Genomic DNA, 21,403 nt, shown 5'->3' with positions numbered 1-21,403 from the left:
AATAGCAGGAAAGACCATAAAGAATACAAATTATAAAGAAATAAGAGTAAAGTGAAACAAGTAAAAAGAAGATGATTATTTGATAATAGATCATGTTTAAGGGAATAAGAACTGGTTGATACGAAAAGGAGTGGATATGAGTACCATTCGTCTGCTCTCCTCAGGTCTCCAGTGAATCCTTCAGGAGGGGTGAGAGTTCAACCGTGCTCTGGAGATTCCACCGAGGTGCGACAGTGCTACACGCCCTGCCCTCCAGGTAAGCAGTAATACAGTAATTTAGGGGCGTACATTTAGTTGTAGTTGTTACACATCTTTCTGAACAGGTAAGGTACCCAGCCCTCTAGTTTAGCCACCCCAGTAGAGTCATGTAGAGGCTTATTTAGATATATCTTTTACATGCCTTTCCAAACAGGCTAGCTACCATAATACACAGTCATTTATGTTAGCTAAAGCTATTAAACGCTACACACCCCACCCACTCAAACTGGTACGCTGTCCTCCACAGTAATTCTCTGAGAACCAACTCTGTATCTGAAGAGTTACGCTAGCTCTCCATTTTAGGCCTTTTTCTGTAAAGTTAGGAGACAGTTCAGTTACATTGGTAAAAAGAGTTCTAAAGAGAGTTCAGAGTTCAGCTGTCAGTGTGCTGTATGCATGTACGTGTGTATGCCTTTGTTTACCCAGATGAGAAGGGGGCGCCATGGAGCGAGTGGACTTCCTGGTCGGAGTGCAGTAAGACTTGCTTCCTTCATGTGGATGATGTGGGGCTGAGGAAACGCTTCAGGAGCTGCAACCACACAGACAGCACCCCCTGCCTGGGGGAGGCTGAAGAGCAGGAGCCATGCAACACCAAGTACTGTCCAGGTAAGCAAGAGTACTTAAGAGTAATCAATCACTGACCAGGTAAACAGGTAATGTGTATAACCAATCACTGAGCAGGTAAAAATCAATACGGTACCTACAAATACACCAATCACTTCCCAGGTGATCCATGTGAATGGAAATACCAGCCGCTGCCAAGGGCAACATGAATCTTATTATTTGAATACAGCAGTTACTCTGCATTTGCTAGACAAACATGTAGAACATACTGTATGCACTGTAATCGTACTTTTAATCAATGGAAATATGACTTTGCTTTTGACATCACTTTCCTTCATTAAAACAACCTATTGTTAATCTTTAAACTTAACTCTTAATCTTTAACCTTAACTGTTGTTATCTCCCTCTGTTTCCCTGTCTTGCTCCAGTGAATGGTGGTTGGTCAGAATGGTCTCCATGGTCCCTGTGCTCGTCGGAGTGTGACTCTGGAGCACAGACCCGAGAGCGCCTCTGCAGTTCCCCCTCCCCACAGTATGGGGGCGCCACCTGTCCAGGCCCACACATTCAGACACGCGACTGCAACTCCCAGCCCTGTTCAGGTGACCTGCTGCTTTGTATGACAGTGATTGCAGAGTGACTTGAACCATTTTCTTTCAGCTTACATAAATATGACACAAAATAGACCATTAAAGAGTCTTTGAGCGTGCAGTAACTTTGGGTGTATGTGTATGTGGGGGTGTGTTTTGTGTGTTTATATATGTGTATGTTCTCTATGTGTGTCTTCATGTGTGTGTATGATTTCTCTCACTCTATGTGTGTGTGTTATGTTATGTGCTCTGTGTGTTTGTATGTGTGTGTTGTGTTTTCTCTGTGTGCATGTGTGTGTTGTGTGTATGTTTGTGTTGTGTATGTGTGTGCTATGTGTTCTTTGTGTGTACCCTTGTCTCTATCAGGGTCCTGTCCAGAGGGCATGGCCTACCTGATGACGGAGCAGTGTCAGGCCCAGGGTGGCGCGTGCCCGCGCGTGTGTCTGGACCTGACGGCCACTGTGGAGTGTGCCACTGAGTGCTACGATGGCTGCTACTGCGCCCTGGGCTTCTATCTGTACAACAGCACGTGTGTGCCACTCAGCCAGTGCCCCTGCTTCCACCAGGGGACAGTCTACACTCGAGGAACCACAGTGTCTCTAGACGCCTGCAACAACTGGTGGGTTTCAATAATGTATAAATCACCTTTGATATGTTAATGATAAACTGTTTATATAAGCAGCCATCTGGCTTTTACGCTTTAGAAAGAAAGTTTATTTGGCACATGGATGTGAAAGTTCTTTTGGCCGCCTAATGAATAAATGACTTGTCACTGACCTGGTTTTCTTACATGTCCATGCAGTACTTGTCAAAATGGGGAGATGGCGTGTGGAACAGCACCGTGCCCTGGTGAGTAAAAGGCATAGCAGTTTGAGAGAGGACGATTTACAATCTGATGAAATATCGTTTATAATGAAAACTTCAAAATTGAAATATTCTTGTCTTCTGTTCTCTCCTGCTACCTTGATGTCGCCTCCATATGTTTGTGGTGTCTCTCTTTCACCCTATGTTTTTTTCTCTGATCTCTGCCCCTCCTCTCTCTCTCTCTCTGTCTCTCTCGCTCTCTCTCTCTCCCTCTCTCTCGCTGTCTCTCTTGCTCTCTCTCTCTCTCTGTCTCTCTCGCTCTCTCTCTCTTGTTCTCTCCCTCTCTCTCTCTGTCTCTCTTGCTCTCCCTCTCTCTCGCTGTCTCTCTTGCTCTCTCTCTCTCTGTCTCTCTCGCTCTCTCTCTCTTGTTCTCTCTCTCTCTCTGTCTCTCTCGCTTTCTCTCTCTCCCTCTCTCTTGTTCTCTCGCTCTCTCTCTCTTGTTCTCTCCCTCTCTCTCTCTCCCTCTCTCCCTCTTTCTCTCTCCCTCTTTCTCTCTCTCTCTCTCTCTCTCAGTGGACTGTGGCTGGAGTAGCTGGACTCAGTGGAGCGCGTGCAGCAGGACGTGTGACGTCGGCATCCGGAGACGCTTTCGCTCGGCAACCGATCCGCCGGCGGCGTTTGGTGGACGGCCCTGCCTGGGGGACAGAGTGGAGCTGGACACCTGCAGTGTCAAACCCTGCCACGGTGAGACAGGGGGACAGACATGCATAAGACATGAATTATAAAATGGCCAGTCAGGTCAGATTATTCTCATGGTGTCATCACTGCCCAGTTGAAAATGAAGAGGTTGTTTACGTCAGAATTTGTGATGCCTAGAATCCTGTTGCTGTTTCACTCTGTATTTGTTTGTGTGTGCATGTGTGAGAGAGTGTGCATGGTTGTGTCTGTGTGTGTATGCGTATTTCTGTTTGTGTGAGTATGTACATATATTTCCATGTGTGTGTGTGTTTGTGTGTGTGTGTGTGTGTGTGTGTGTGTGTGTGTGTGTGTATGGATGTTCATGTCCTTGTGTGTGTGTGTGTGTTTGTATGGATGTTCATGTCCAGGTGTGTGTGTGTGTGTGTGTTTGTATGGATGTTCATGTCCTTGTGTGTGTGTGTGTTTGTATGGATGTTCATGTCCTTGTGTGTGTGTGTATGGATGCTAATGTCCTTGTGTGTGTGTGTGTTTGTATGGATGTTCATGTCCTTGTGTGTGTGTGTGTTTGTATGGATGTTCATGTCCTTGTGTGTGTGTGTGTTTGTATGGATGTTCATGTCCTTGTGTGTGTGTGTGTTTGTATGGATGTTCATGTCCTTGTGTGTGTGTGTGTTTGTATGGATGTTCATGTCCTTGTGTGTGTGTGTGTTTGTATGGATGTTCATGTCCTTGTGTGTGTGTCTCAGGTTTAAAGCAGCCCTGGTCTGCATGGTCTGAGTGTTCTGTTCCGTGTGGTGGCGGGTACAGGAACAGAACCAGGGGTCCGTTTAGAACCCACGGAACCTCCCAGCAGTTCAGTGCCTGTAACCTACAGCCCTGCGGTGAGAACAATGTTACTGAACACAGCTCAATCTGCTGTCACATTCATTTAGATTGATCTGCTAGTCGTGTAGAATATAAACCTAATGATGATGTACTCTATTTACACACTCCATTCTGTCGACTGGTTCAGTATCAGACACTCACTCTCTCGCACATACACACACGCACGCACGCACACACGCACGCACGCACGCACGCACGCACACACACACACAAACACACACACACATCCTCTCTCTCTGTTTGCTATCTCTGTCATTTTCTTCTTCTTCTCTCTCTTTCCCCTTTCTTTCCCTCCAACAGGAAACAGCAGGACCTGTCCTGTGGGTCAGGAGTGGGCTGAGTGTTTGAGAGAGGCGGTCACCTGTGCTGAGATCGGACAGGACCCAGACAGAAATGCCACCTGCAAGCCAGGCTGCCAGTGCCCACTAGGACATGCTCTACAGGTGTGTGTGTGTGTGTGTGTGTGTGTGTGTGTGTGTGTGTGTGTGTGTGTGTGTTTCAACTTGTAGCAGTCTGAGATAATACTGTTGTGTGAAGGTATTATATTAATATTTTGTGTGTGTGTGTGCGTGCTTAAATCCCTCAGGCTGGAAAGTGTGTACCTTTGCCTGAGTGTCTGTGTGATGTGGAGGGGGAGCAGTATCGACCAGGGGACATAGTGGCCAAGGACTGCAACAACTGGTACTTCAGTCCTTCAGTCCTCAAAAACATTTAGTTCTCTGTGATATGCTTAGGTGTGTGTGATATGTTTATGTGTGTGTGATATGTTTAGGTGTGTGCGATATGTTCATGTGTGTGTGATATTTAAGTGTGTGAGATATGTTTATGTGTGTGTTCATACGATGTTTTTCTTCTATTACACAGCACATGCGAATCAGGGAGGTTGGTGAATTGCACCAATCATGACTGCAGTGGTAAGTACTGTTGCCTATATGTCTGTGTGTGTGTTTGCCTTATGCATATATGTGTGTGTGTGTTTGTGCATAAGTGTATTATTATGTGTCTGTTCATCTGACATGTATGTTGACATTTGTGTGTGTTGTGTGTGTGTGTCCCTCAGTGGATGGCCACTGGTCAGATTGGAGCGGCTGGAGTCCATGTTCTATTAGCTGTGGTCCGGGTCTGCGTTCTCGCTACCGGTTCTGTTCCAGTCCAGAGAGAACCGGCCGTGGTGTGCCCTGCCTGGGCCCTCAGCGGCAGGATCAGATGTGTGTGTCGGCTCCTTGTGACCGTGAGTAGCACACACTCTCTCCTCTCCTCATGTGTGTTAGTGCAGTATCAGATGTGTGTTGGCCTTTTGTGACCGTGAGTAGCACACACTCTCTCCTCTCCGCATGTGTGTTAATGAGTAAACTTGATTACTTGAGTACTTAGTGTGAACTCAGAACTGGATTATCCCAGGGTTAGATGTGCAGTCAATCATGTTTGTGTGTACGTAAGTTTATGTGTACATGTGTGTATGTTTGTACGTGTGTACGTGTGTGTACGTGTGTGTACGTGTGTTGATTTATTTCATCCAGTCTCTCAACTCACAGTATCAGATTATCAGATTTTGTTTGACTAAGTAGTGTGTGAGGGGTTGTTGGTGTGTGAATGTTGTAAGTGTGTGAGTGTTGCTGGTGTGTGTGTTTGTGTTGTTAATGTGTAAATGTTGTAGGTGTGTGAGTGATTCTGGTGTGTGTGTGTGTGTGTGTGTGTGTGTGTGTGTGTGTGTGTGTGTGTGTGTGTGTGAGAGTGTATTGTCAGTGTGTGAATGTTGCTGATTTGTATTGTTCCTGCAGGTGATGGAGGCTGGAGTGAGTGGACTCCCTGGACGGACTGTACCAAGTCATGCGGCGGGGGGGTGCGGAGTCGCAGGCGAGAGTGTGACAGCCCCCCTCCTCAGGGTCGAGGAGACTACTGCGAGGGTGTGGCCTCAGAGATTATCAGCTGCAACACAGAACACTGCCCAGGTAAGGTGTGTGTGTGTGTGTGTGTGTGTGTGTGTGTGTGTGTGTGTGTGTGTGTGTGTGTGTGTGTATCTGGGGGCTACTAGGATTGTGTTATAACTGCTTTATGTAGCGCTATACCAAGCAATGTTAAGTGCCGTTTCTGTATCCTCAGTGTCTCCCTGCTCTGAGGTTCCTGGTACTGCCTTCAGCAGCTGTGGACCCTCATGCCCACGCTTCTGTGATGACCTGGCTGTAAGTCTGTGTGTGTGTGTGTGTGTGTGTGTGTGTGCGTGTGTATGTGTTTATCTACAGTTCTGTGAGTGGCACTTTGAAGCAGGTTGTTACTGTACTATTGGTGTGTTGTCAGTGCTAATGTGTCTGCCTTTCTGTGTGTGTGTTTGTGTGCGTGGGTGTGTGTGCGTGTGCGTGTGTCTGTGCGTGTGTTTGTGTGTGCGTGTGTGTGTGTCTGTCCTTGTGTTTATGTGTTTGTGTGTGTGTGGGGGTGAGTTTGTGCGTTTGTGTGTTTGCTCATGTGTGTGTGTGTGTATTTCCAGTTCTGTGAGTGGCGCTGTGAGGCGGGGTGCTACTGCACTGGCGGTCGTGTTCTCAGTGCTAATGGCTCTGTGTGTGTGGAGAGAGATCACTGCCCCTGCCTGGACCTCAACACTGGACTGAGACTCAACCCAGGGGAGTCTGTCCTCGCCTCAGACGGCTGCAACAACTGGTAAGAGCGTGTGTGGGCATGTGTGTGTGTGTGTGTGTGTGTGTGTGTGTGTGTGTGTGTGTGTGTGTGTGTGTGTGTGTGTGTGTGTGTGTATGTATGTGTGTATGTGTATGTGTGTGTGTGTGTGTGTGTGTGTGTGTGCGTGTGTGTGTGTGTGTGCGTGTGCGTGTGCGTGTGTGTGTTTGTGTGTGTATGATTGTGTGTGTTTGTGTGTCCTTGTTGATTCCCAGAGACGGTGTATTATTCATAGTGTGTTCTGGCATGTGTGTTTGTGTTTATGTGTGTGTGTTTGAGTGTGTATGTACTGTACTTGTTTGTGTGTGTGTTTGTGTTTGTGTGTGTATGTACTTGTTTGTGTGTGTTTGTGTGTTTTAGTGTGTCTGTACTTGTTTGTGTGTGTTTGTGTGTTTGTGTGTGTTTGAGTGTGTCTGTACTTCTTTGTGTTTGTTTGTGTGTCTGAGTTTCCCCTCCTCTGCTTTGTGATTCTAGTACCTGTGAAAGAGGCAAAGTCACCTGCACGGATCACCCATGCCCAGGTGCAGTATACTTCAGTCTTTACACTTCCTGCTTATTTATCTCTGTCTGTCTGTCTGTCAATCTGTTTGTCTGATTGATCTCTTTGTGTTGGTTGTGCTATTTTTAACCAGGGTTTAGAAGCTGATATTAGTGGGATAACTGAACCCCCTGATCTGTGTGTGTGTGTGTGTGTGCGTGTGTGTGCGTGTGTGCGTGTGTGTGTGTGTGTGTGTGTGTGTGTGTGTGTGTATGTGTGTTTGCTTTATCCTTTATTCATACCCCACCTCTCTCCTGCAGTCTCTGGTGGTTGGTGTGAGTGGTCTAACTGGACCCCCTGCTCTAAGACGTGCGGTGCTGAGTTTGTGTCGCGCTACCGCAGCTGTGGATGTCCGGAGCCCAGAGCAGGGGGATCTGCCTGCCCTGAAGCCCAGGAGGAGCATGGCGGGTTGGGGGTGCAGATCGAGAGGAAGGCCTGCCCCTCCATGCGCTTCTGCCCAGGTAGGGGGCAGGGCACCACACACACAGCAACACACAGCACCACACACAGCACCACACACACAGCCTAACACACACAGCACCACTCACACAGCCCAACACACACAACACCACACACAAACACAGCAACACAATGTTACACACTTTACACACAGCACCATACACACAGCCCAACAAACACAGCACCACACACACAGCACCACACACACACAGCTACACAGCTGAAAGGCCCAGATGAACAATGGCAAACTGTTGCACAGTTAAAATGTTTGTTGCACGCCGGTGGAATAAATCATGTCTTGAATCATTTATGTTACTCTAAACCGTGCGTGCACCTTAATGTATGGCCATGTCTCGAGCTGCTTGGGTCCATTTAGTTTTTAGCGTGTATGATCAGTCATTCTCTTATGGGACTGCAGATACACTCCAGCAGCACTGAACCATGCAAATTACATTCACTGTTTAAATGAACTAGCATTCCTCTTAATGGCATGTTTTAAAACATCTCTCTCTCTCTCTCTCTTTCTCTCTGTCTCTCTCTATCACTCGCTCTCGCTCTCGCTCACTCTCTTTATCTCTCTGTCTCTGTCTCTCTGTTTCTCTCTCTCTCTCTATCTCTGTCTCTGGTGGAGACAAGATTAGTGGTGGAGTTCTCTTATTAAACGGGGAGGGTGGCTCGGTTCAGGGAGAAATGGTGTTTAAGGGAGGGGATTGTTTCCATTAATGAATTTGTAAGGCTTGTTCTCAACTGCTGAAATGTTTTTTAATGGTTTTTAAAAGTAAAGAAATCTCTCTTTGTCCCTCTTTTTCTCACTTTGACTATATTCATCTCCCTATGTTATATTCTCCACCTGATATTCATTCATCAATTCATTAATTTTCATGCGTTCTTATTTCTTTTTTATTCCATTTACACTCATGCATCCTTCTTTCTCTCTCTTTTCTTTTTTTACCTGTTCTCTCACCCCTCTGTTGCTCCCTCTCGGCCCATCTCTTTACCTCCAACCCTTTCTCTCGCTCTCTTTCTCTACAACACTTTCTCTCTCCCTCTTTCAAACCTCTTATCCTCTCTCTATCTCTCTCTCCCTCTCTCACTTCCTCTCTCTCTCTCTCCATCCTCTCCTCTTATCCTCTCTGTCCTCCTCCCTCTCTCTTTCTCTCTCTCTAATTATCCCATCTTTTGTCTCTTTTGTCTCTCCCCTCTTCCGTGTGTGTGTGTAGTTCATGGTTCCTGGAGCTCCTGGAGTGGGTGGTCGGAGTGTGACGCGTGTGGCGGGGTGTCTGTCAGGAGGAGGGAGTGTAACAGCCCCCCCGCTCGTTTCGGTGGCCTGCCCTGCCACGGACCCAGCCAGCAGAGCCGCCGCTGCCATGACAACGCCACCATCTGCTCCGGTCAGTGTGTGTGTGTGTGTGTGTGTGTGTGTGTGTGTGTGTGTGTCTGTGTCTGTGTCTGTGTCTGTGTCTGTGTCTGTGTCTGTGTCTGTGTCTGTGTCTGTGTCTGTGTCTGTGTCTGTGTCTGTGTGTGTGTGCGTGTGCGTGTGCGTGTGCGTGTGCGTGTGCGTGTGCGTGTGCGTGTGCGTGTGCGTGTGCGTGTGCGTGTGCGTGTGCGTGTGCGTGTGCGTGTGCGTGTGTGTGTGTGTGTGTGTGTGCGTGTGTGTGTGGGGGGGGGGGGGGGGTGTCTGCAGCCCGGGCTGGGATCCATCAGCATGTCTGTCTTCACACAGTTTAACGACCAGACATCAGATCAGCAAGTTACACAACAGTACTGCCTAATAAGGGTGGGAAATGCCACAGAGTAGATGATACGATGCTGTCATGATACCTTGGGCCACGATACGATATTGTTGAGACTCTTTACATTTTACAGTACAGTAAAAAATACGATACAGTTTGATACAGTATCTAAATTTGATTCTGCAATACATTGCAATAAGTATCTGCAGCCATCTTGGTGTGGTAAATTTGTTCTCAACTCTTTTTTCCTTCACAATATCCACTGTGACACGAAAAGAACAAGGCCATCTTGTGGACTTTAGAAAAACATTATATTGAATAAATAAATATTGTGATATCTAGCACTACTGTATCGATATAATATTGCGCCGAAAAATATTACGATACTGCACTGTACCAATTGGTTTTCTCCCACCTTTTAGTAAACGTTCTTCAGCTATGATGTTAGTCCAAGCTGAAATGTTACATTAGCGTCCCCTCAAGTAGATACACTAAATGTTTTAGCACATGTCCCTCTGTTCATTGCATGTCTGTCTGTCTGTCTGTCTGTGTAGACTGTGGGGGGGGTCAGGAACACTGGCCTTGTGGGAAGCCCTGCCCTCGTTCATGCTCGGATCTCCATGGCGACACAGAATGCATTGACACCCCAGACTGCAGTCCGAACTGTGGTTGCCCAGGCGACCAGGTTCTGCAGGACGGCGTGTGTGTGGAGCGTGAACTCTGCCGTTGCAAGTTCCACAACAGAACCACAGGTGAGGACACCTATGTGCAGCCTCATGCCAAAGCCAGATATCGTCCCTGTGGTTCCAGCTGTCGCTTTGTTTTACTGTTGTGTTCTGACTTGTATCACTTGAATCCATCTGTTTTGGACTCGGACTACAATAACTCGTTTTCACCTTTAAGTCCACCAAAGTACTTCAGCTCTAGAGGTTTTCACTGCTTCTTGACCACCACACCCACGCAGTCCTGTCTGTGTCCCTTTGTCCTCCCTGTCCTCTTCCTCTGTCAGATGGACTGGATTCTGGGAACGCCTCCTGGGTGTGGCCGGGCCAATCAGATTGGCAGTATGCAAATTCGGGAGACACCATCATCAGTGACTGTAACAACTGGTACTTCCGTCCCTTCAGCATTTAACGTGTCAATGATACCTACATGTTTGTCAAACGCTCACAATGAACAGTCATAATCTCAGTTCCTTTCCTTTGTTTTGTTGGTTTTGTCCTAAACAGCTCCTGTGACGCTGGAGTTCTTCACTGTCAATCAGTTCCAGGTTGCCATGTCGACGGGGCGTGGAGCCAGTGGGGTGGCTGGTTTGAATGTTCCGTCCCCTGTGGAGGCGGAGTCAGGCTGCGCTGGAGACAGTGTGATAACCCCGCCCGCCAGGGCAGTGGAAGAGATTGTCTGGGAATGGGAGAACAGCAGAGGGAGTGCAACACACACCAGTGCACAGGCACGTAAACACACACACACACACACACACATACACACACACACACACACACACACACACACACACACACACACACACACACACACACACACACACACACACTCACATGCAGAGGTGTGACTCTCTTCTGTGTGTCGTCTGTAGACTCTGGTCCGTGGTATGATTGGTCGTCCTGGTCCCAGTGCACAGTCAGCTGCGGGGGAGGGGAGCAGTCTCGCACCCGGTCCTGCCGAACACCCCCCTGTCCCGGCCCAAAACGCCAGAGCAAGACCTGCAACACCCAGGTGTGCTTGGGTAAGTCACAGGGCAACTTCACACCCAGGTGTGCTTGGGTAAGCCACAGGGCAACTTCACACACATGCTCACAAGCTCTCACAAAGAACCACAACCACTTTCATTGTGTTTTTTTTTTCTGGTTTAATTATAAAAGACAGACTATACAGTTGATATAAATGGAACATAATATCATATTATTCATGGAATGCTTAAACAGGTGGGGTATTAGATAACTTCTTTTCGTGAATTAATAAAATAACACCCTGGATCAGATGAACAAAATTAGAAAACGTTAGAACACAAGCTGAAGACTGCTGTTACTGTACTGATCAGAGTGGACTTTCAGTGAATTTGTTAAGTCTATTTGAAGTGAGAACAGCATAGAGCAGGCCCAGACGCCTCTTGTGTTGTTGAAATGTCTGACGTGTGTGTCTCCTGGCTGGCGTTAGCATATGCTAGGTGACTCATCCTGTCTGGAACTCTGCCCAGGCTCTGGCTACACCTCTCTCTTGTTTTGTGAAGGTCGCGTGCAGCCGTACGCACAGTTAGGCCGGCTTAACACACAGAGTGGGCGACGCAGTGTCCTCATTTAAAAGTGAAATATGGCGGCCACTTACTCAGACGCCACGCTCATTTTTCAGCAGAGATTCCGCTGTGAAATTCAAGTCAGGCTATTTTTGGGGCTGTTGCCTCAGTGAAATGGACACTTTGAAATATGTCCCATCCTCTCCTGATGAGAGAGCGGTCTAAAAGGCTGGAGGGGGAACAAGGGAAGGTAGTTTAGGATGGTCTCAGCATCAGGCCGGTAGCTGTGGTACACAAAGACCCAGAGATGATTTGGTCAGAGCTGATTTGTTTGGGAAATGGTTGTTACTTGTGCACAAACACACACACACACACACACACGCACACACAGACACAGACACACACACACACATACACACACACACACACAAATGCGCAAGCACCAAAAACTGTGTAGAAAGTCTTTTTTCCATTGCGTTGCAATGAAACCACACCCACACACACACACCCACACACACACACACACACACACACACACACACACACACACACACACACACACACACACATACACCACACCTCCACATGCACACACATACACATAACACACATCTGTGTGTGTTTGTCTCAGAAGTGGGCTGCCCTCCGGGTCGTCTGTACCGTGAGTGTGAGCGAGGAGAGGGCTGCCCCTTCAGCTGTGCCCAGGTCAGTGGGCGTGAGGGCTGTTTCTCAGAGGGGTGTGACGAGGGGTGCCACTGCCCCCCCAACACCTACCAACACCATGGAGCATGTGTACAGGTCAGAGGTCATCCTAACCCACCCTTAAACCATCTCAATTTAGATTATCTTGATTGATCAGTGATGATTAGTAGTATTGGTATTATTATAATCAATACTGTGGAAAAGCCACAGTGGTGTTGTAGTAGTGGAGTGATTGGTTATTTCCATGTCCTGTGTCCTGTGTATAGGAATGCCCATGTCTGGTGGACAAGGAACTACTGGCCTCATTACAGAATGTGTCAGTTACCCCCGAGATGACCCCTGACCTTCAGAACATCACAGAGGGGGCTGAGCTGATGTCTGGAGAAGCCCTGCTTTATGAGTGCAGTAACTGGTGAGAGCCACGCCCCTAAGACCCTCCTCAGACGTGCTTTGTGTGTGTGTGTATGTTCGTGCCTGCGTGTATGTGTGTATGTATGTGTGTGTATGTGTGTGTGAGAGAGAGAGCATGATTATTTATGTGCCTTCCCCCCCCACAGCTCCTGTGAGCATGGCTTGTGGAACTGCTTGTTTGTCCCGTGCCCGCGAGACGGAGGCCTGTCCCCTTGGTCGTCGTGGTCATCTTGTTCGCTCACGTGTGGGGGTCTGGGCCTGAAGACGCGAAACCGCAGCTGCTCCAACCCCACCCCTGCACATGGCGGGCATGACTGCCAGGGGGCGCTAGAGGAGACCACCTACTGCCAGGCCCCAGACTGTCCCGGTAAGGGCCCCTCATGAGAATCCCAGCCCACATTACCCAGCCCTTCAGCCTGAAGCAGAGTTTCCCCATCTAAAGGGCCTATTGCATTTCCTCACTCTATCACACTAGAATAAATCACTATCACATGCCAAAAGGATATGGCCTTTATTTGAAAATAAGAAAGATATGCCCTTGATTTGAAAATGAAAAATGATATGGCCCATTTTAAATCTAGCCAAGAAAAATGTCATTATTGTGGATTTATTTTCACCAAGGGAAATCTGAGAAATGATCGTGACATTTATCTGATGTTGCCCAACCCTAGCCTTAATTAATATCAGTCACAAAACTCTTGATTAATGCCTGAACTCTCCTGATTCAAATATTCTAACGCATATGTTTGATCAGGTGAGGTTGAAAAGGATAAGGGAATATTCCCCGGGCCCACTGGGATGAGAAGTCATAGTTTATCTGACATCTTAACACATCTGCATCCTAAGCATGGCTTGTGAACCCGTCAGATTCATGCCAGACTCTCTCGGAGCTCCAGCCCTTGAGGCATGCCATCTTAATCTCCTAACGGCTTAAATGTTTGTCCTGTAAAGTTTTGGGGGATGTCATGTACCCCCCCCCCCCCTCTCTCTGTCTCATCCTATCCCAAAATATGCCTCCTCATGTCTTAATCTTCTTAAAAGAGCAGCTCCCTGGATCGTATCCTTGGTTTGTTCAAGTAAAACATGCATACATTTGGATGATAGTCAAACTGAAGCAAAAGTTCTCTGTTTTGATGTCCTTGTGATATGTGACCTGTACTTAAAGTGGTGATATTTAACATACACTTAAAGTTGTGATATTTAACATACACTTAAAGTTGTGATATGTGACAAACTTAAAGTTATGATATGTGACATAATTACAGTGCATGAAATGCCCTGTATTGTTATTCCTAGGCTTCTTCTTCTTCTTCTTCTTCTTATTCTTGTTACCTTTTTCTGCGATTAATTCAGCCCGAACCGCTTAACGTAGAAACTTCATTCAAACTTTGTCGCGTAGGTCTTGTAAACGACACTTATGCTATGTATTTTTCACTTTTCTAAACTTTATACTTTTTAAGATATTAAAGAAAAACGAATAGAAATTTCTCCCATTGACTTACATTGGGCCATTATGACATCATAATAGGGTCTTTAAACTGGCTTGCACCTGTGCTTTACTGACACCTGTGCCAAATCAAAGGAATCTCTTCTCTCTCTGTCCCTCTCAATTTAACTGTAACTAGGAACATTAAGACACCATCCATTCTCTATTTTTTTTCTCTCCATCTCTCCATCTTTCTCTTTCAGTTTACTTTCTCTCACACTCAATCTCTCTTCTTCACTCCATTTTTATCTCCTTTTTTCAATATTTTCACTCTCTCTTTATCTCTTCATCCAGAGGCACTCTTGTTCACTCTTCTTTCCTTCTTCCACTCTTCTTTCCTTTCTTCTTTTCTTCTTCCATTTTTCTTTCCTTCTTCCACTCTTCTTGCCTTTCTTCTTTCCTTCATCCACTCTTCTTTCCTTCTTCCACTTTTCTTTCCTTTCTTCACTCTTCTTTCCTTTCTTCTTTCCTTCTTACACTCTTCTTTCCTTCTTTCACTCTTCTTTCCTTTCTTCTTTCCTTCTGTCACTCTTCTTTCTTTTCTTCTTTCCTTCTTACACTCTTCTTTCCTTTCTTCTTTCATTATTTCACTCTTCTTTCTTTTCTTCTTTCCTTCTTACACTCTTCTTTCCTTTCTTCACTCTTCTTTCTTTTCTTCTTTCCTTCTTTCACTCTTCTCTCCTTTCTTCTTTCCTTCTTCCACTCTTCTCTCCTTTCTTCACTCTTCTTTCCTTTTGTCTTTCCTTCTTTCACTCTTCTTTCTTTTCTTCTTCCTTTCTTAACCTTTGCATTTCATGCACTGGTATTTCCTTCAGGAAATGCATTTTCTAGTTCTTCTTACCTTTTTCTGCGATTAATTCAGCTCGAACCGCTTAACGTAGAAACTTCATTCAAACTTTGTCGCGTAGGTCTTGTAAAGGACACTTATGCTATGTATTTTTCACTTTTCTAAACTTTATACTTTTTAAGTTATTAAAGAAAAACAAATCTAAATTTTCCCATTGACTAACATTGGGCCATTATGACATCATAATAGGGTAATTAAACTGGCTTGCACCTGTGCTTCACTGACACCTGCGGCAAGCCTCCAAGGGTCCTCTTCTCTCTGTACCTCTCCATTCAACTGTATAACTAGGAATATTAATAGACACCTTCCATACTCTACTTTTTTTTCTCTCTATCACTCTCACTCTACTTTCTCTCACACACTCCATCTCTCTGCTTCACTCTTTTTTTCTCCTTCTTTCAATATTTTCACTCTCTCTTTACTGTCTTTATCCAGAGCCACTCTTGTTCACTCTTCTTTCCTTACTTTGTTTCTTCCTCTCTTCTTTCCTTTCTTCTTTCCTTCTTTCTACTCTTCTTTACTTTCTTCTTTCCTTCTTCCACTCTTCTTTCCTTTCTTCTTCCCTTCTTCCACTCTTCTTACCTTTTTCTTTTCTTCTTTCCTTCTTTCACTCTTCTTTCTTTTCTTCTTATCTTCTTCGGCTCTTCTTCCCTTCTTCCACTTTTCTTTCCTTCTTCCACTCTTCTTTCCTTCTTCCACTCTTCTTTCCTTCTTCCACTCTAATTTCCTTTCTTCACTCTTCTTTCCTTTCTTCTTCCCTTCTTCCACTCTTCTTTCTTTCTTCCACTCTTCTTTCCTTTCTTCACTCTTCTTTCCTTTCTTCTTTCCTTCTTCAACTCTTCTTTCCTTCTTTTACTGTTCTTTCCTTTCTTCCTTCCTTCTTTCACTTTTCTTTTATTCGTTCTTTCTTAACTTTTGCATTTCATGCACTGGTATTTCCTTCAGGAAATGCATTTTCTAGTTAAAGTTTTGATATTGAACATAAACGTTAAGTTGTGATCTGTAACGTACTTAAAGTTGTCATATTTAATATACACTTAAAGTTGTGATGTGTGTCATACTGAAAGTTGTTATATTTAATATACACTTAAAGTTGTGATGTGTGTGGCATACACTGACAGTTTTCTGTATCCCTCTGCCATTTCCACATGTTTACTGTGTCTATGGCTCGTTTTCCCCTCTGCAGTGGTGACCATACCTACAGAGGAACCTCAGCTGCCTGGTGAGATGTCTCCATCCTCTAGATATGGTTTATTAATTCAAACATTATGTAGGGTTGTTATATTCATCTCAGCACTGGGAGGAAAATCATGACTATGTCTCTTTTCTAAGCACTGTAAGAAAGTGATAACCAGCCTGCTGAAAGCGCTGTCTGCAAAATTTCAGTTGTATTGTACATTAAGATTTGTTGGTAGACAGTTCTTCTACAGATGATTATGGTTCTTCTGAAGGTTCCTTCTTGTTCCGTCTGTGCAGACGAGGATGCTGGCTTCTCTAAGTGGTCATCCTGGACTCCATGTTCTAAGACCTGCACAGACGCCCGCACACCAGTTCTGAAGTTCCGCCACAGGGAGTGTGAGACGGCTCCGTGTTCTGGAGAGACCCAACAGCAGAGGGCCTGTAACCTGCCCCAATGCCCAGGTTCTCTTACCAATATCTCCACTTCTGTAACCTGCCCCAATGCCCAGGTTCTCTTACCAATATCTCCACTTCTGTAACCTGCCCCAATTCCCAGGTTGTCTTACCAATGTCTCTGGTTCTGTAACTTGCCCCAATGCCCAGGTTACCAGTTCTGGTGCTTGCCAGCTTACCGGCTGCCATTATCAACTCCAGCTTACCGGCTCCAGTCTATAGCAACTGTTCAAAATGTTTGGTGTATAAAACTAGCTGCAAATCACTTCTTTGTCTGTTTCACCCAGATATTATTGCATATGAGTTACCAGTGAGTGTCTGTGTGTCTGTGTGTGTCTATGTGTGTCTGTGTGTCTATGTGTCTGTGTGTGTGTATGTGTGCGTGTATATGTGTGTGTGTATATATATAGGTGTGGAGGTGTGTGTTGGGGAAGAGTGTGAGAGGAGGAACTGCTCCTGGACAGACTGGGAGGAATGGGGGCCCTGTTCTCGCTCCTGTGGGGTGGGGCAACAGCAGCGCCTTCGCACCTTCACGCCCCCGGGGACAAATGGCACCTGGTGCGCGGACATCCTCGGGGGCAACACTGAGGCTCGCTTCTGCAACATCCGTGCCTGCCGCGGTGAGTGAAAAGCATGCTGGGATATAGTCAAAATGTTAACATCAGACATGCCCTTTTGCCACTGAAATTCTGATAAACCTGATTAACCCTTCAATGTCAATGTCATAAGATTACTATGGACAGACTGAGGATTTAAAACTTTTGGCGCATAGTGATAAACTGATCATATTGGAGTACATATTCATACTCTGATCATATTGGAGTCTGTATTGATAAACTGATCATATTCGAGTACATATTGATAAACTGATCATATTGGAGTGCATATTGTTAAACTGATCATATTGGAGTGCATATTGTTAAACTGATCATATTGGAGTACATATTGATAAACTGATCATTTTGGAGCTGTCAAATCTAGGTCTAAATCTATGAATGTATTATAGATATCGATATATTATAGAAAGTATTTATATTTTCGACATAATTACATAGTTGCCTTTTTGACTGTTACATTAAAGTAAAGTGTGTGTGTGTGTTCCCCCTGCAGTGGATGGGGGCTGGTCTCGCTGGAGCCCCTGGTCCCGCTGTGATAAGCGCTGTGGAGGGGGGCGCTCCATGAGGACCCGATCCTGCTCCAGCCCCCCTCCCAAAAATGGGGGACGCAAGTGTGAGGGCGAGAAGAACCAGGTGAAGCCCTGCAACACCAAACCCTGTGGTGAGATACAATGCGACCTCTCAGCGTGTGTGTGTGTGTGTGTGTGTGTATGTTTGTGTGTGTGTGTGTGTGTGTGTGTGTGTGTGTGTGTGTGTGTGTGTGTGTGTGTGTGTGTGGGTGACCTCTCAATGTGTGTGTGAGTGTGTGTGTGTGTGTGTGTGTGTGACCTATCAGTTTGTGTGTGTTGGTGACCTCTAGGTGAGTGTGTGTGTGTGTGTGTGTGACCTCTCAGTATGTGCGTGTGGGTGTGTGTGTGGTGCTGAGTGATTATTTTTAACGTTTCAGAAGCTTGTTGTATCCAGAGTAGCGTACAGTATAGTTGATATGCATTTTCAGCATCATGTGTGTATAGAACCCAAGACCTTAGTGTTATTGGTACATTTCTCCACCAGGTAATAAACATGAACATTTGTTAACCTTAACAGCTGTCATCCTTGCCAATTGGAGATTACTGGGGTTGCGCAACTATCAGAGATCGACTTGTTATCCTTGTGAATCTTGAAAGCTTCACACCACTTTACGGAAGGAATGTGATGATAGCACTGACTAGAGAGAGTCTACTTATGCCCAAGTAGTACAGAACACAATACTAAACACTAAACTAAACTCGCTAACTAAACTCATGAAGTCCTTCCCCAAAGACCCCACAAGTCTAATGTAACTTGTACTCCTTACATGAACTGCAAGTCTGAATGAAAGTTTGAATGAAAGAGCTTTTTGAATAACTGAATGCCAGTGTAGAGACCCAGTGTGTGTCTGCCTGTGTTCAGTGGGAGGCCTGTGAAGTGGACTCCAAAGGCTGCCTCTCTGCCTGGTCTGCTCTCTGTGAGTGATGGCGTCTCTCTCTGTTGTTTGATGTGTTGTTCTGCCGTTCCGTCCTGCAGACGAGCGTGGCTGCCCGCCAGGCCAGGAGTTTGTGGCCTGTGCCAACGAGTGCCCGCAGCGCTGCTCAGATCTACAGCAGGGCATCCAGTGCCAGGGAAACACAGAGTGCCAGCCGGGCTGCCGCTGCCCGCGAGGTAAGGAACAGGTGGGGGGAGGGGGGGGAGAGAGAGGGGTTGGAGAGAGAGAAGGGGAGGGAGAGTGAAATGGAGAGGAGAAAGAAAGGAGGGGGGAGAGAAGGAGGGAGAGAGAGAATGATACATTTGTGAGAAGCAGAGAGGGAGATAGAGAGAAAGGGGGGGGGGAGAGAGATTAATGACTGGGCTTATATAAAGAATGTACTTCTTAGTCCCATAATGTCTCTCGTATATCTTTTTTTGTGTCTCTAGTATGGGATCAGGATCAGCATTTCTGTGTCTTTGTACCTATACAGTATGTGTGCATGTATCTTCGTGTGTGTGTGTGCGTGTGTGTGTGTGTGTGTGTGTGTGTTAGTGCCTCTGCGTGTGCATGCGTGTGCTTGCTTTTGTGTGTGTTTGCTTATGTGTGTGTGTGTAATTTTGTGTATGCATGCCAGTATGCCATCCGAGGTGTTGTATCTGTGCTCACACACACATGTGTGTGTGTATATGTATGCACAGGTCAGCTGCAGCAGGACGGTGTGTGTGTGAAGCTGTGGCAGTGTGACTGTGTGGACTCTCTGGGCCAGAGCTGGGCGGCGGGCAGCACACACCAGGCCGACTGCAACAACTGCAGCTGCGCAGACGCCGTGCTTTCCTGCACCAACAACAGCTGCATCGCCGAGCCCAGCTGCTCCTGGAGCTCCTGGTCCAACTGGGCCTCCTGCAGCGCCACCTGTGGGTCTGGAGGACAGAGGACACGCTTCAGGTGAGCTAGGGATCAGGGGAACTTCAGGTGTACTCATTTCAAACTAAAGACATACGTTTCTTCTTTGTTGTTTATTACCCTCCAAAAGCCCAGAAGGTACAGTTAAACTAAAGTGAATCAATTTAGTCCAAAAAGCTAAATAGTTATGTTTGTACAATGTAAATGTTATCCAACAATACCTGTTTTGCCTGTTTTCTAGCATATTGACCACTGTTGTTGCTGGCACATAGTTCATTAACTGAGATTTCATGTAACTGATTTTGATAAATAATAACCAACATCCAAGGCTCTGATGACTACGTGATGTCATTATTGTCCTAAACCAATCAGATCCTTTATTCCTGAGACCCCTGACGCTGACTGTCAGTTTGAGGAAGTGCAGCACAAGCCATGTGACCCGGGACCCTGCCCGCCCCTCTGTATCCATGACGACCGGCAGCTGTCAGTGGGAGACACATGGTTACAGGGGGAGTGTAAACAATGGTGAGCTGCAACCATGGTGATATAGGAGGTTCTTTATTAGAGCCGGGGGACTGGGATACAGAGAGGCCATGTTTCTTCCACTCCTAACGACTGTACCCCCACAATCCTTTTCTATCGACAGCACCTGCACTCCAGAGGGGGATTACTGCCAAGACATTGACTGCAGGGGTAAGTCAGTGTGACGGGCAGACTTAATGCCGCCTGATGTTCTGGAGGAAAAGCAAAGATGCTCGTGCTCCCTACAGTAAACTCTGGAGGCCACTGATAAGCTGAAGGAGTCATAGAAGTCATATCACTTTCAGCCTAAATGCAATGTGTGCAGGAGAAAATAGCTCAGTGCTTCAAGCAAACAGCTTTCTTTGTATACTTCCTCTGCTAAAGATATGTGAATACTTAAGTGTCAACTACTGTTAGTGACACTTTTTAATTGTCATAAATACACCAAGAGTTCCCAAACTCTTTAAAACTTTTCAGAGCTGAGACTCTAACGTATGTAACAGCACTGTTGCAGCACTGCTGCGTCATGAACATGAACTCATGTTGACGTACTCTCTCTTGCTGTGTGTGTCATGTGACACACTCTCTCTTGCTGTGTGTGTCATGTGGCGTGTCCTGACCCCAGTGGACGGAGGCTGGACCCCGTGGTCTATGTGGTCAGGCTGTCCCGTCACGTGTGGACGCGGCACCGAGGTCCGGAGCCGAGCGTGCATCAACCCTCCGCCCCGGAATAATGGATCGGACTGCTCCGGCCTGGAAAGGGATGCCCAGGAATGCCAGGCCAAGCCCTGCCTTGGTACACACACACACACCCTGCCTCAGTACACACTCACCCTGTCTCGGTACACACGCACACACACCCTGCCACGGCACACACACACACACACACACCCCGCCTCTGCTGCCAAATAGGAGACTTCTATAGGGTTGTCTCAGGGATGTAAAGTGTCACCTGTTGTTTTGAGTCCACTATATTATTGTACATTATTCTACTCCATATGGAAGGATGGATGACAGATGGTTGAATGTAAGTTGAATGAGGGCAGCCTGAATCAGTGGATGAATGAATGCCAGAATGAATGAATGAATTAAAGGATCAATGAATGAATGAGTTGATGAATGAATCTGGTGAATGAATATAATTTCCCTGTCCTCAGACGACCTTTGTCCCTGGTCACCATGGTCGCCGTGCTCTCGCAGCTGTGGGGCGGGCGTGGTGTTGCGCCGGAGGAGGTGTGTGTGTGAGGAGGAGGGAGAGAACGCCTGTCCCCCTGACATAGAGACACACAGGGACACACAGGAGACCCAGCTGTGCTACTCCAGGCCTTGTGCAGGTACCTACGTCTGAG

General features: G+C 46.4%; 1 protein-coding gene across 1 annotated transcript in view; it reads left to right on the top strand.

Annotated features, from left to right (window-relative positions):
* The window catches only part of sspo (SCO-spondin), a gene marked incomplete at both ends in the record, with an annotated part of 96,327 nt that overhangs the window by 42,820 nt on the left and 32,104 nt on the right, over positions 1-21,403 (top strand). Inside the window, 34 exons of the mRNA XM_080855448.1 lie at positions 165-256; positions 685-864; positions 1,251-1,421; positions 1,776-2,028; positions 2,212-2,258; positions 2,787-2,957; positions 3,659-3,793; positions 4,098-4,240; positions 4,384-4,478; positions 4,662-4,711; positions 4,858-5,028; positions 5,579-5,749; positions 5,901-5,980; positions 6,283-6,452; positions 6,942-6,988; positions 7,266-7,466; positions 8,685-8,855; positions 9,752-9,949; positions 10,207-10,306; positions 10,427-10,647; positions 10,792-10,941; positions 12,080-12,246; positions 12,417-12,562; positions 12,708-12,928; positions 16,081-16,116; positions 16,371-16,535; positions 16,937-17,146; positions 17,637-17,804; positions 18,689-18,823; positions 19,328-19,574; positions 19,905-20,057; positions 20,179-20,225; positions 20,680-20,850; positions 21,212-21,388. Of these exons, the coding sequence (XP_080711574.1) occupies positions 165-256; positions 685-864; positions 1,251-1,421; positions 1,776-2,028; positions 2,212-2,258; positions 2,787-2,957; positions 3,659-3,793; positions 4,098-4,240; positions 4,384-4,478; positions 4,662-4,711; positions 4,858-5,028; positions 5,579-5,749; positions 5,901-5,980; positions 6,283-6,452; positions 6,942-6,988; positions 7,266-7,466; positions 8,685-8,855; positions 9,752-9,949; positions 10,207-10,306; positions 10,427-10,647; positions 10,792-10,941; positions 12,080-12,246; positions 12,417-12,562; positions 12,708-12,928; positions 16,081-16,116; positions 16,371-16,535; positions 16,937-17,146; positions 17,637-17,804; positions 18,689-18,823; positions 19,328-19,574; positions 19,905-20,057; positions 20,179-20,225; positions 20,680-20,850; positions 21,212-21,388 (5,060 nt within the window). The remainder of the gene's footprint in view (positions 1-164; positions 257-684; positions 865-1,250; positions 1,422-1,775; positions 2,029-2,211; positions 2,259-2,786; positions 2,958-3,658; positions 3,794-4,097; positions 4,241-4,383; positions 4,479-4,661; positions 4,712-4,857; positions 5,029-5,578; positions 5,750-5,900; positions 5,981-6,282; positions 6,453-6,941; positions 6,989-7,265; positions 7,467-8,684; positions 8,856-9,751; positions 9,950-10,206; positions 10,307-10,426; positions 10,648-10,791; positions 10,942-12,079; positions 12,247-12,416; positions 12,563-12,707; positions 12,929-16,080; positions 16,117-16,370; positions 16,536-16,936; positions 17,147-17,636; positions 17,805-18,688; positions 18,824-19,327; positions 19,575-19,904; positions 20,058-20,178; positions 20,226-20,679; positions 20,851-21,211; positions 21,389-21,403) is intronic.

Source organism: Sprattus sprattus (genome assembly GCF_963457725.1).
Source record: "Sprattus sprattus genome assembly, chromosome: 17".
NCBI lineage: Eukaryota > Metazoa > Chordata > Actinopteri > Clupeiformes > Clupeidae > Sprattus > Sprattus sprattus.
The sequence above is the reverse complement of the archived record's forward strand: the minus strand, read 5'-3'. Positions and strand labels throughout refer to the sequence as shown.